We start from the raw sequence: 13,165 nt of genomic DNA on the forward strand, positions 1-13,165 counted from the left end.
TCAAACAAACCAGAGGGTCTCCGTTATCATTCAGTTAATTAACATTTTATACAGAGAATACAACATAACAGCCCTGTGGAGTGAGACTGTCTTTTTTTACACCGGCTGCAAGCAGAAAGGAAGGGTAAACACACTCTTTTGAACCTGTAACACAGACGGTTCTGCTTCCTACAGCGCGGTTCCAGAGCCAACACAAAACCGCAACAAACGGCCTCAAATCTAGGTTGTTTCCCAACCTAGAAAGTTCCTGTAACAGGACTGCCAGCATCCTTCAAACAAATCTCTCTTCGAAACAAATATGAAGAAAGAGCTGTTAATTAGATAACACATTTACTCAGTGTGTTAAAGGGATAGTTCACCCAAAACGGAAAAAATGTGTCATTATTTAGGCTACTTACCTTCATGTTGTTCCAAAACTGTATATATTTCTTTCTTCTGTGGAACATAAAATTAGATTTCACCAACATTCTTTAAAACAACTTCTTTTTTTTAACCTGTGCAGATTCTGGAAATGTGGTTACATAATCTTACATTTAAATCAGCAGCGCCTCAGCGTAACGCATTGACATGCACTAGAAAATCCAGTCCCTGGGGATGTTTAGTATATTCTTGTTTGATTTATCCTACGACATTTTTATATCAAGGGAGAGAAATAACTTACAGAATTACTTTGAAGCTAAATAGGCCTGAAAAATACATAGTTTGAAGTAAAAATTACAAATTTAAGTGGCCTGTTTGCCTGGGAATTACTTCTGTTAAACACACAAGCCTCTAATTCGCATTTTTAATTAATATTTCACAGTATTTTCTAAATGAAATACTACTACACTTTTATATATGGAATACATTTCACTGCATTTAACTCAACAAAAGGCAACAGTAATGAGTCTCGTAATGTCTCAAATTATGTCATTTTAGAGTTCTCTCTGAATTGTGCTTAAGATATGCCACAGAGAGCCACAAAAACAGATGAATTAGCTACATGAACATGGTCACTGGCTGATGTCTGAATCCTTTTATATCGTGCTGGCACTGTCTATCATTATGAGTAGTGCTTTATTTTACTGCTGAAACAGTATTTTAATAGTCAGAGTGATATCAATATTTTTTTTAATCAAATAAATGCATCCTTGGTGAACAACTTCTATCAAAAACATTTTTAAAAAATCTTACTGACCATACTTTTTATTTAGTCTATCTATCAATCTCTTTTGACCTGTAAAAGACTCTGTCAAGTAAATAAACTGTGTCCTCACAGTTTCATTCTTTACTTTAACACATTTTATCTTAGCTAAATCTAGCCTGAGACAGAATGATAATCAGCTCAGTGAATATGCATCTTTTTAAACAGTGAATGTTCTAGATAATGAGAATACAGATATATTTTAGATCTGCCCACTGATCTGAGACGTGGCATGGATGTGGGGCTTGAGACCAGCTACTCACAGGCTTAAAGAGAGAGTTCATAATATTCAGAAGATCTAAGGAGTATCCCCTCTTAATATATCACTCAGATGTCAGATTTAAGCAATGGATAGTGCGAGGCTTCTTCAGAAGACATCCTAAACAGAATTGTTCCATCTTAAACTATGACCAGAGCAGCTACTAACCAATATATCACTCAGATGGTATGACAATTCACACAATAATACACTCTTAAGTGTAAACATCTGTCACCGTAAATATAATATAATAATAAATATAATATAGAGTTTGTGGAACATTTACAGTATATTAGTACATTTATAGTTACTGTTACTCTTTACACTTTAATTCAAAAGTTTGAGGTCAGATTTTAGTAATGTTTTTCAAAAGATGTCTTATGCTCACCAAAGCTGAATCTATTTGATCAAAAATACAGTAAAAAAAAAAACTGTAAAATAAGATTACCATTAAAAATAACTCTGTTACTATGTTATTCCTGTGTGTTTTCAGCAGACATTACTGCAGTCTTCAGTGTCACATGATCCTTCAGAAACCATTCTAATATTCTCAAGAAACATTTCTTATTATTATCAACGTTGAAAATTGTTCTGCTTAATCTGAACTTGAAAGAAAAGCATTTACTTGTAAAGCAAATATTATGTAACAATATAAAATGTCTGTCACTTTTGATTAAATATGTCCCTGCTGAATGAAAGTATTAATCTCTTTCTCAAATAAATAAATAAATTAATTAAATCTTACTGACCAAAAACTTTTGAATAGTAGTACATATTTATATTTAGTGTATTTTTCATAATCAAATACATGTCCTATACAGAACCCTATGGCATAACATAACCAAAAATCCATTTTCTATTCCAATAATAATATTTACATGTGTAAAACTGTGAACATGATTGAAGATCAGTCCTTTTGGAGAGACGATATACTGTAAAACAACACTGATTAAAAAGCGGCTCGATTTCCAACCAGCCGAACATGGGAGTCATGCTCGATTACTATTAAATCAATAGATCTGAGCCGCTGGTGGCCTGTCTTTGCTGTAAGGTAATTATATTTTAATTCAAGTCACATTTTACACACCAGCTTGATCCTATTAAAGAATGAGATGGGAATGGCCTTTGCTTGCTAAACTACTAATCTACTTCTACGCCTGCCACCTGATGTTTCGCGTAAAAACTGACTTGTAATAAACCTCTGGGCCTTCGACACCACACAACGACAGAGAGTAATACCAAACAGTATTTCTATTACTTTACACACACATGACAAGCTTCATAATAATAACACTATAATGAGAGTACTGTACATTAAAAAAAAGAAAATGATGAGTAATCGCTATTAAATACACTGGCTGTTAATCATGTAATTTGTGTCTTTTGCATTCATTGGTGGAAAATGAGCTGATTCGGTTTATGGGTTTTTAAAATATTGCAATAAATTCAGATGTTTCATTGCTGTGACATCCTAAACAGTTCTCCAGTCTCTCTATTTCTTTTGGAAGTGTCTCATTTCTCAATGACCCTTTTTCTCATACTGTCCTTGGGGAAGGAAAGACTTGAAAATGCATTTCACACATCAGACTAAATTAATGCAAGACCTTCGTCTACTTTGACCCATTTACCGTGACACTTCTTTAACCTGGCCTGCCTCGCGGTTATCTGCAGATGTTTAATATTCGATGTCTGTGTGGTCAGAAGGACCAAGGTGAACCTCAGAACTGCTGAGGCTGACAAGTGTTATAAAAGAAGCGGTTAATGTTTCATCCCTGCGTTTTTGCATGATAATTTTATGCATGGAAATTTTAAAGCAGAACTAAAAATAATGAATCCTTTCTGAGACGTCTCCTTTTTCAATGCAAACCCCAGCTCATTTCAACAAAATGTTGCAGTTCACTGTCTCCTAATTATAGTCTTTCTCTCAGTATTACCTCCAATTACAGCACGACACCTCCTCTTCTAATGTCCCTTGCTGTGTCAACCTGATCAACACGCTTTCTACACCAAATTGCACCCACCATCCAACCAATTTATATTTAGTAAATGAAGACATTTCAGCATATTTATTTGTTTATTTACTTATCGGCTTGACAGCCTCCCCAAAAAACGATTTTACAGAAATGTCCTCTAAAACTGGTATTTATGCAGCAAAGGCACAGCAATATGTGTCGGTGGTATATAGGGTCATGCTGCCGGACAGATGGCTGGAGAGCGCTGATCAGCCGCTTTATCAAAAATAACAAAGTTTGGATTTGTGGGACCATGACTTCATTGTTTATGGCACATTTTGATGCTCACATTAACAATATCACAAATATTGAACATAAGGTAATCTGCAAGTTGGATTAATCTATGCGATCATATACAGTTAGAAAGTATTATGTGAATACCCATTATTATAAGCGTTAATATAAATTTACAATTATCTTTTATTTATCTATTTGTTGTCTATATTCTTGTATATCATAGTAGTATACGTTGTTTTAAGCAGTGTGTAGCACAAGTGATCTGTGAAATGGTTGACTTGTCAGACTTCCAACCAGGCCAAATCTTGGGATCCTATTTAGCAGGAGCGTCTGTAACCTTAACAGCCCAATTTGTTGGTGATTTAAAGGGTTAGTTCACCCAAGAAGTTAAAATCCTGTCATTAATTACTCACCCTCATGTCTTTCTAAACCCGTAAGACCTCCGTTCATCTTCAAACCGCATGTGCTGTTCTGTGCCAACCGAAACCACACGGATACATTGTTTTAATTCAAATCAAAGCGTAAATAAACGTAGAAAACGTATCTGCGTGACGCAGCTGACATAGAACAGCATACGCTGTTTACATTCAGTGGATACTCTCCAAAATGGCACCAGGCTGACACGGAGGAGATGAATTGTTGAATAAAGTCATTATTTTTGTTTTCTTTGAGTACAAAAAGTATTCTCGTAGCTTCGTAAAATTACAGTTGAACCCCTGATGTCACATGGATTATTTTACCGATCTCCTTGCTACGTTTCTGGACGTTGATCATGTTATTTACATTGCTGTCTATGGGAGGGACAGAGAGCTGTCCGAATTAATCAAAAACATCTTAATTTGTGTTCCGAAGATGAACGAAGGTCTTACGGGTTTGGAACGACATGAGGGTGAGTAATTAATGACAGAGTTTTCATTTTTGGGTGAACTAACCCTTTAAGAACAAGTCTTTATGATTATGATCGCATCCACAAAGTACGGCAAGACATCGGTGAAGACGAATAGTGGGCGAAAACTGAAAGTGTATGAAAGGGACGATCAAACACTAAGAAGGACTGTGTGCAAACAACACAATATTACCACAGCAATGTGACAGCAAACCTCAATATTTATCCTTAATGACTCTGTTTCCATGCAAACCAACCATAGAGATCTTCACAAAGCCAACATCCATGAAAGAGCTGCAGCTGCTAAAGCTTTTATCACAGCCACCAATGCTAAAACGAGAAGCATATAATGTCATGATCATAAAACCTGGACAGTTGGAGCACCAAGATGAACTTGAACTTGCTTGAATATTATCAAACCACTTTGTACAGTTTTGGAGAGAAGAGTGAGATGTAAATTCCTTCCTCCAACTGGCAGATGTTTTTATAGACTTTAATAAATATTGCCATTTCTCAGGTGTTCGCATTATTTTGTCCAGCCCCTGTAGCTACTCAGCATTCTGGTTCACATCAAAATGTAAGAAAAGCACACTTAGCACTGATTTCATAAGCCTGAGTTTTGAAGACCTGCTCCAGAGATGTTCTATATCCCTAAAATAATATAGTGAGAGGTTTAGAATCAAACTGTCTCAGTACTTACTTTAATGCACTTTGTACAACTGCAACAACTTTCTAGCACTTAGTCTTAATTCATTAATAACTGGAGTAATAAAAACATGAGTATTTTTGCTGTATGTTTCAGGACACTTCTGGAGTTACTAGAGCGAATCTACATGGTGACATTTCCACAGATTATTTAAAATTATTAAACAGGTCACGTGACGTCTTAAAGGAACACTCCACTATTTTTGAAAATAGGCTCATTTTCCAACTCCCCTAGAGTTAAACAGTTGAGTTTGACCGTCAAATAAGTAGGGTTTACAAAGTACACTGTTAAATCTTGAAACTTCACTGCTCATGGTTAATGACTGACCCAAGAAAATATGAAAAGTGTGACAAGACACAAACCAGACAAGATAACCCAGGATCCTAGTTGAGAATAAATTTAAGGTTAAGAATTTTATTTGTGAAAAGTCCACGTGTATACTGAGTAGAGTAAATCCACAATACAAGAGTGATCTCTAGTGGTTACAACATATGTTCACATAATACATAATACATAACACAATAAAATGTGTCCCTCTAATAGTTACGTTTTTTTTTCTTGATATAAAATATTTAATTTGACATATACTGAATAAATCACAAATTAGTTGCATAAATAAATAGATTTTTTATTTTTAACAGGAAAAGGCCAGTGACTAAAACCACGGTATCGTCCAAAATTATGTCACAGTAACAGAGCACGAACCATCCACCATCCACAGACAGAAGACAGACATGCACCAACAATCTGAGCATTTCAATGGGACATCGACAACAATCATTTAATATCTGGATCGAAAGTTCGGCTTCGTATTTATCGTGGATTCTCGGGTAAGAAATATTCAAATTGCATCATAGTTTTATCGGTAAAATACACCGGTAAGTGAAACGCGGCCGAATAGCCAATGCGTTTCAAAACCTAATGAATACTCTATCGATCTAGACTTTATAAAACGGCAATTACTCGCTCAGCGTTATCATCAATATGCTCAAAACATTTGCAGCGACTAACAAATTTGCTTGTGCAGGACTGTTGCAGTATTTTGTTACATCACGCTTTCCGTCATGCCTAGTCCGACGAGTTTGACTCTTTTCCGCGAATCGATTCTTTCGATCAGTTCATTTCAATGAACCGGACCAAAACATTTCAGTAGTACTTTTACATCATGTAACGGTCTTTAACGTAGCGACAAAATATTCCATACTTTAAAACGTTCGAGTCATTCAAACCAACACATAATTTGCATTCATATTAAAAATCTATCTAAAAACTGTATTCTTGTTCGGAGAATCAACAACTGGCAGACGATCTGAACGAGTTCTACTGCAGGTTTGAAAAAACACCCCACACCCACCCTGAACAGCCCTCCACACAACCATTCAGCAACCCCCCTTTCCCCCACACCTGCAATTCAGATCAGCGAAGACGAGGTGCGCCAGGTCTTCTGGAAGCAGAAAAGGAAAAAAGCACCAGGCCCAGACTGTGTTACACCAGTCTGTCTGAAATCCTGTGCTGACCAGCTGGCCCCCATCTTCTCAGGCAATCCATCTCATGAACACTTGACAATAACTTGACATACAAAAATGTATTTTAAAATGATTAAAAAGGTACTTCAACCCACTATAAGTAGTCTGCCAAATGTAAATACTAACTCTCTTTCGAATATGTATATTAAAATGTCTTACAATCAAAAAATAAACATTCCAGTACGTTTAATTTCTGCTATTCGTTATTTAAGCAACTCACTTTTCGCGCCGTCACTCCAATCTCTATCGTGCAACTTGCACGCCAAACAAGCGTCGACTCAATAGAAAAGATCCGACTCACTAAACGATTCGTTCACGAATTGGAATCGGACAATCTCGAGTGACGTCATATTCAAACGCCATCTGTGTGTCTGTTTTGCTAGCATGCAACAGCTAACAGTAGACGCGTTTTCACAATAGTTTTTTGAGTTTCACTCAGCAAAGATGGTGCTAGAAAGTGTCGTTTTATGATAATAGGGCGCTACATGCGTCGACACACGAATGTTAACTATGTCAGACCAGGAGTGTCTCCAAAGTAAGTTCATATTTGAATTGTGAGATTTGCTTTTGCTGCTGACTGTATTGAAATACAAAACAACATGATAATATTATAATAATATTATTCTAAAGAAAATATATAATATTATTCTAAAACAAGTATAGAGGATTTTATCAGACTAAATTAAGTTTCATTGTACGGTATTTACTGAAACATTCTGATGTATTTAATCATGTATATATATTTTTTATATTTAATAATGTAACTACTCATTTCCTTATTTCCATGCTTAGTTTCTATTTAAATCATGTTATTTTTTGGGGGGAAAATAGTTGCATAAATACATTTATAAACACTAACTGCCATTTAAGAATTAAAAAGTTTGAACAGATAGTTCCAATGATTGTACAATATTTCAGTTAACTACAGTTAGTGTTTTCTGAATCCTGGAAAATATTTCAAAGATTTTGCTCTGTGGTGTAATTTATCTTTCCTCTTGCAGTCACCCCATGTTTGGCCGTTACCTGAGCACAGTGGGCTTTCCGCCAGCTCAGACCGTTTACTACCACTGGAGACACTGGTATCAGCCTGGTCATTTATGGTTGACATATCCATCCCACCTGCAGCATCCCTCGTCCTCCTTCAGCACTGTCAGACACCCCTCCTGTAGGCCCCGAAGACCTCCAAATCCATACAACTGGAGCTCCTGGAGGCAAACTGGAATACTGCCACACGCTCAACCCAGACGAGGCCTTCAGCTTTCTGCATGTCTGATGGACCACTGTAATAACGAGCCACCACAGAAAAGAAAGAGGAGCGCAGACGGGAGCCAAGCAGGGGATAAATCTCAGCGCTCACCCGAACGTTCGTCTCCAAAAGGCAGCAGGAGTCCAAAAGGAAGTCCTGAATGGCTACACAATGTAACCGGCACTCCAGTACCTCCTGGAAAATTTCCATCAGACCCAAACAAGTCTCCATCCACACCAGGTGAATGATTTAAACTTGAATTTTAATTTAAATTGATGTATTGTTATTGTTGCTAATGTAGTTGTCCATAAAAAGCCAAATCTTTTACCTCAACAGAGTTAAAGAGACATTGGGAGGATCTTTCTCACCTCTGTAATGCTGCACCGTCTGTGAATGGAGGGAGACAAAAATGGCCATTTGACTTTTCTGTGATGTCCTACAATATCCTCTCACAAGATCTGCTCTGTGATAACACGTACCTTTACAGACACTGTCATCCTCCAATTCTGGATTGGTGCCATAGGTATCCAAACATCATCAAAGAGCTGGAACAGCACAGTGCTGATGTAAGTGAATGATCCATTTGTCAATGAATAGCAGAACAATGTTCGTTTTATGTTTATGTTCTTTATCTGTTATGTTCAGTGGGCAGGAGTTGATGATTTCCTTAAATATCTGCAATAACTTTTTCTCTATAGATAATGTGCCTGCAGGAGGTGCAAGAGGACCACTATAAGCAACAAATCAAACCCTCACTAGAATCTTTAGGTACTTTACTTCCTTGATGTCTCAGTATATATTTAGTTTTGTTGAGGACTTTAGATGTTGTATATTATTCAGAATATTTTCTTGACATGTACACTACTGTATAAAAGTCACTGTGTTTGTGTAATATTGTGAAATTTTATCAGTTTAAAATAATTTCTATTTTAATATACTTGAAAGTGTAATTTAACCCATTTCCTATTGATCGATGTTAAACTTTTGTGCTGCCTAATATATACCGTGATGAATTTTTTCAGGATTTTTTGATGAATTGAAGATTCAAAAACAACAGCAAGCATGTATTTAAAATATTTTTTTAACAATGTAAAAGAGTGTCACTTAACTGCCACTTAATCAATTCAGTGCATTCCTGCTGAATAAAAGCAATGATTAATTAGAAAAAGAAATATTATGATGTTATTGTAATGGGAAAAAATTAATTACACTGCAAAATAAAATGCAATATAAAAGCATTTTCACAAGTGGACTTTTGAAACATACTGTATTTATGAAACAATAAATAGTGATGAATAGAATACTTCATTTTTAATGCTGCAATCCTTGGCCCATAAAACAGGCTACCATTGTGAATACAAACGGAGAACGGGGCTGAAGCCTGACGGATGTGCTGTGGTCTTCAAACGCGAGCGCTTCTCTTTGGTCTCCTGTCACCCTGTGGAGTATTTCCGGCATGGCATCCCTCTACTGGACCGTGATAACGTGGGCCTGATTGTGCTGCTCCGGCCCATTGACCCCCATAGCTCCCTCACCAACATCTGTGTGGCCAACACACATTTACTGTACAACCCTAGACGTGGGGACATTAAACTGGCCCAGCTGGCAATGCTGCTGGCAGAGATAAGCCGGGTGGCCCAGTTACCTGACAGCAGCGTTTGTCCTGTGCTGCTCTGTGGGGATTTTAACTCCGTTCCCTGGTCTCCCCTGTATCACTTTATTAGGGACCACAGACTGGAATATGATGACTTGCCTATCGGAAAGGTAGAGAATCCTGCAACATTTCCTCACTCTTATTGTTTTTGGACACATTTTAAATGGTATGACTTGTTGATTTTGCAGGTGTCAGGACAGGAGGAGAACCCGAGGGGACAGCGTATTTTAACTGTGCCAATTTGGCCCAGAAGTCTGGGCATCTCTCAGCAGTGCCAGTATGAAAGCCGAACAACAGGTCACCTTTCAGTCCTTATTACATATAATGTAAACAGATAATCATTGCCAAGAACATTTATTAGAAACACTGACCGATAAATAACTTAACATTATGTTCCACAGTGTGTTGAAATGTTATTTCTTTTGACGTGACTTTTGCAGTGATATTTTGAAGTGATTTTTGCAGTGACTCTTAACTAGTTGGTGTCAGTGTACGAGAAAAAAAAAAAAGGAGTTTTAGTGCATGTATGATATCATTTGTTCTTAAGTTTACACAATAAGTATCCAGATACTTATTTTTAACTTAATTGTTTTATCATTTAAACCTTTGGCACATGCCACTTGCTTTGGTATTTTGTTATTTAATGCAATGTTATGCATACATTTTTAAGTGTGGCTTAAGTGTCAGAATCCTTTTTTTGGGGCCATATTATACAGTAATATTGATTTAAACAGAGGCAGTCCCAACCTTAATGGCATTCTGGAATAACTTTAAAGATTTCATTCTAACATTTAGTTTAAATTCTTTTCACAGATTCTGATTTGAGGGATTTAGAGCAAGCAGAACTGGATGGGTAAATATAAATCCATATCTCTACAGGGCCTTGGTTGATTTAGTCATCCCAGTCACGTTGATAAAATTATTACAATATTACATCTTCTTACCCCTAGTTTCCGTATATCTTTTGTGTTCCTCAGCCATTGATGTTTTAAAACCTAACTGACTTGACAGTCAGTGCTGTTGAGCAAACTGAAGGTGAAGAGATTGGACAGCTCAAAGTGAAGTGTCCTATTTAAGTCTTGTGAAGTGTCTTTTCTCAGTGAGTCGATCTTTAAATTCTAACACTAATTATTCTTCTCTCATGTGATCTGTTTGTAGTTTTACCAAGCCCAGCATTGAGCACTGTTTGAAGCTGACCTCTGCATACTCCCACTACCTAAAAGAGAGCGGTCACCCTGAGATCACCACATGCCACTCACGGACAGCCATAACCGTCGATTACATCTTCTACTCTGCAGCTCTGGGGGATGTGATGACTCAAGCAGGTTCGACCATTTCTATTCTCTTTTAAATTCCTTGGAAATACTCTGAAATAGTTGTTGTGTAATGTAAAATTTAATTTCAAATAGAAAATCAGATTATTTCATTCTACAGCTATTGTGGTTGCTGTCACCACATAAACGTGTATTCTTCATCAGAATTGTAGAATTACATCACTTGTTCACCAATGGATCCTCTGCAGTGAATGGGTGCCGTCAGAATGAGAGTTCAAACAGCTGATTAAAAACAGAATAATCCACACGACTCCAGTCCCTAACCCTATCTTGTGAAGTGAAAAGCTATGTGTTAAAAAAAAATCCATCATCATTTTAACTTTAAACTGCCGCTCGTGTTTAAAATATACATAAGGCTTCCTCCAGTGAAAAAGTCCGTACCCTGTTGTCCTTTCAGATCAAAATCCAACAGCATATTTGTTTAGATCTTTTTTTGGACTGTTTTTGTTTGTAAACAGTCTCTCCTGATTCTCTCTCTTTGTGCATATTTCTCTCCTGATTCAGATAAATGACTTTTTTACTGGAGAAAGCAATATTATGGATAGAGGGCTTAAATTAAAAGCACCCTAATGACGGATTTATTTATTATAAACAAGCAGCTTTTACTTCACAAGATGGTAAATGATGGACTGGAGTCGTGTGGATTACTTGTGGATTATTGTGATGTTTTTATCATCTGTTTGAACTCTCATTCTGACGGCACCCATTCACTGCAGAGGATCCATTGGTGAGCAAGTGACGCAATGGTACATTTCTCAAAAAAAAACTCATCTACATCTTGAATAGCCTGAAAGTGAATACATTTTCAGCAAATTAATATTTTTGGGTGAACTATTCCTTTAAGGATCCTCAAAGAAGAAGCTGATGCCACTGGACTATCAATGTACATGTTACATCACTGCTCCTGTAATCATGTGACCTGTGATGCTGCAGTTTGCTGCAGTGCAGTACATTCAACAGCAACATTTCTGCTGCTGCTGGTTACCATGGCACTGTTGTTTTCCCTCGTTTACCCAGAATGCAGTGTGCCACCAGAGAAGGGTCTGCAGCTGCTGGGCAGGTTATCCCTGGTGGAGGAAGATGAACTCCAGAAGGTTAGCGGTCTTCCCAACCAGCACAACTCCTCTGACCACCTGCCACTTTTGACACGTTTCCGTCTGCACCCTCGAGTTGATGGCTGACAGAACAAAAGTGTTTGGGAGTATCATAAAGCCTTTATTATGTTTGTAGCCAGAGAAGGATCATTTTTCTAACAAACTCAAAAAAAAAAAAGTTCTCATGTTTGTTTCACACCTTTCACAGATTATCTTGAGACAGTCAATAACAAACTTGAAGCAGAAGTGGAACTTGGAGGTTATTGATAACTGATTTACCCAGTGCATTATGGGAGGGTGACATGCACACTGTAATCAGTAAATTAGGGATGTTTTATTACGAAATATGGCAGCTTTGACACCAAGTGAGTCATTTAAAAATGGTAATTTTTTTTTTTTCAAGGTTTTACGAGGTAACTATTTGAGACTTGCATCATTTTAAAGATTATAAGGTGAAAAAAAAAAATGATTTTATCTTCAAGCTGATATTTGTGTAGTATGTTATGGTTTTGCTCTTTATTTTGGCACAAAAAAGCAAAAAGGCAACATGCCAAGAACAGAGAAATTCTGGAATCCGTGTATTTTTTTTTCACAGTTATGCTAATAATATATTATTAAAATATTTATTATGTTTGAAAAATGTAAAATATGTGCATTTTACTAATGGTATTAAAATGGTGTTACCCTATTATAGTTATTTTTTTAACATTTAAAATTATTTTTTATTTCTGTTTTTTTTTTTATTAAGTTTTAGTAATTTTGTTTTTATGACATTTTTATTTTATTTTGTTTGTTTTTTGTTTAGGTTTTTAATCATTTTTATTTCCGCTTTAGTTATTTTAGTACACAATCAAGTTCAACTGAATGAAAATTAGAAATATTGGCTAGTTGAAATAAAAGTTTAAGTCTAAGTTTAAGATTTTTTAAAAATACTTTCTTTTATTTCAGTTATGTTTCTAGCCTGTTCCCACAGCTGTTGTATGACTGTGCAAATTACATGTACACCACAGCTCGAAAATATATCCTGA

General features: G+C 36.4%; 1 protein-coding gene and 1 long non-coding RNA gene across 4 annotated transcripts in view; one reads left to right on the forward strand and one right to left on the reverse strand.

Moving 5' to 3' along the window:
* Window positions 1-7,099, reverse strand: part of LOC107676247 (uncharacterized) — a 34,984-nt gene extending 27,885 nt beyond the window's left edge. The window contains exon 1 of the long non-coding RNA XR_001632713.1: window positions 7,030-7,099. This is a non-coding gene — a long non-coding RNA (uncharacterized LOC107676247). The remainder of the gene's footprint in view (window positions 1-7,029) is intronic.
* On the forward strand, window positions 5,968-12,758 carry angel2 (angel homolog 2 (Drosophila)). 3 transcript variants are annotated; one of them, XR_001632712.1, is made up of 9 exons: window positions 5,968-6,113; window positions 7,811-8,295; window positions 8,392-8,621; window positions 8,754-8,823; window positions 9,398-9,819; window positions 9,898-10,006; window positions 10,523-10,562; window positions 10,687-10,744; window positions 10,868-10,936. XR_001632712.1 is itself a non-coding variant. In XM_016470758.1 (9 exons), exons 1-9 carry the CDS (start codon window positions 6,043-6,045, stop codon window positions 12,222-12,224), a joined length of 1,758 nt encoding a protein of 585 aa, XP_016326244.1. In that variant the 5' UTR covers window positions 5,970-6,042; the 3' UTR covers window positions 12,225-12,758. The 3 variants fall into 3 exon arrangements, 2 of the variants coding, with proteins under 2 accessions (XP_016326244.1, XP_016326245.1); XM_016470758.1 differs by lacking the exon at window positions 10,687-10,744 and adding an exon at window positions 12,061-12,758 and having other exon boundaries at window positions 5,970-6,113; window positions 10,868-11,034; XM_016470759.1 differs by lacking the exons at window positions 5,968-6,113; window positions 10,687-10,744 and adding exons at window positions 7,174-7,344; window positions 12,061-12,749 and having other exon boundaries at window positions 10,868-11,034.
* The last annotated feature ends 407 nt before the right edge of the window (window positions 12,759-13,165 follow it).

Source organism: Sinocyclocheilus anshuiensis, unplaced genomic scaffold (genome assembly GCF_001515605.1).
Source record: "Sinocyclocheilus anshuiensis isolate Anshui unplaced genomic scaffold, SAMN03320099.WGS_v1.1 scaffold2322, whole genome shotgun sequence".
In the NCBI taxonomy this organism is placed as follows: Eukaryota; Metazoa; Chordata; class Actinopteri; order Cypriniformes; family Cyprinidae; genus Sinocyclocheilus; species Sinocyclocheilus anshuiensis.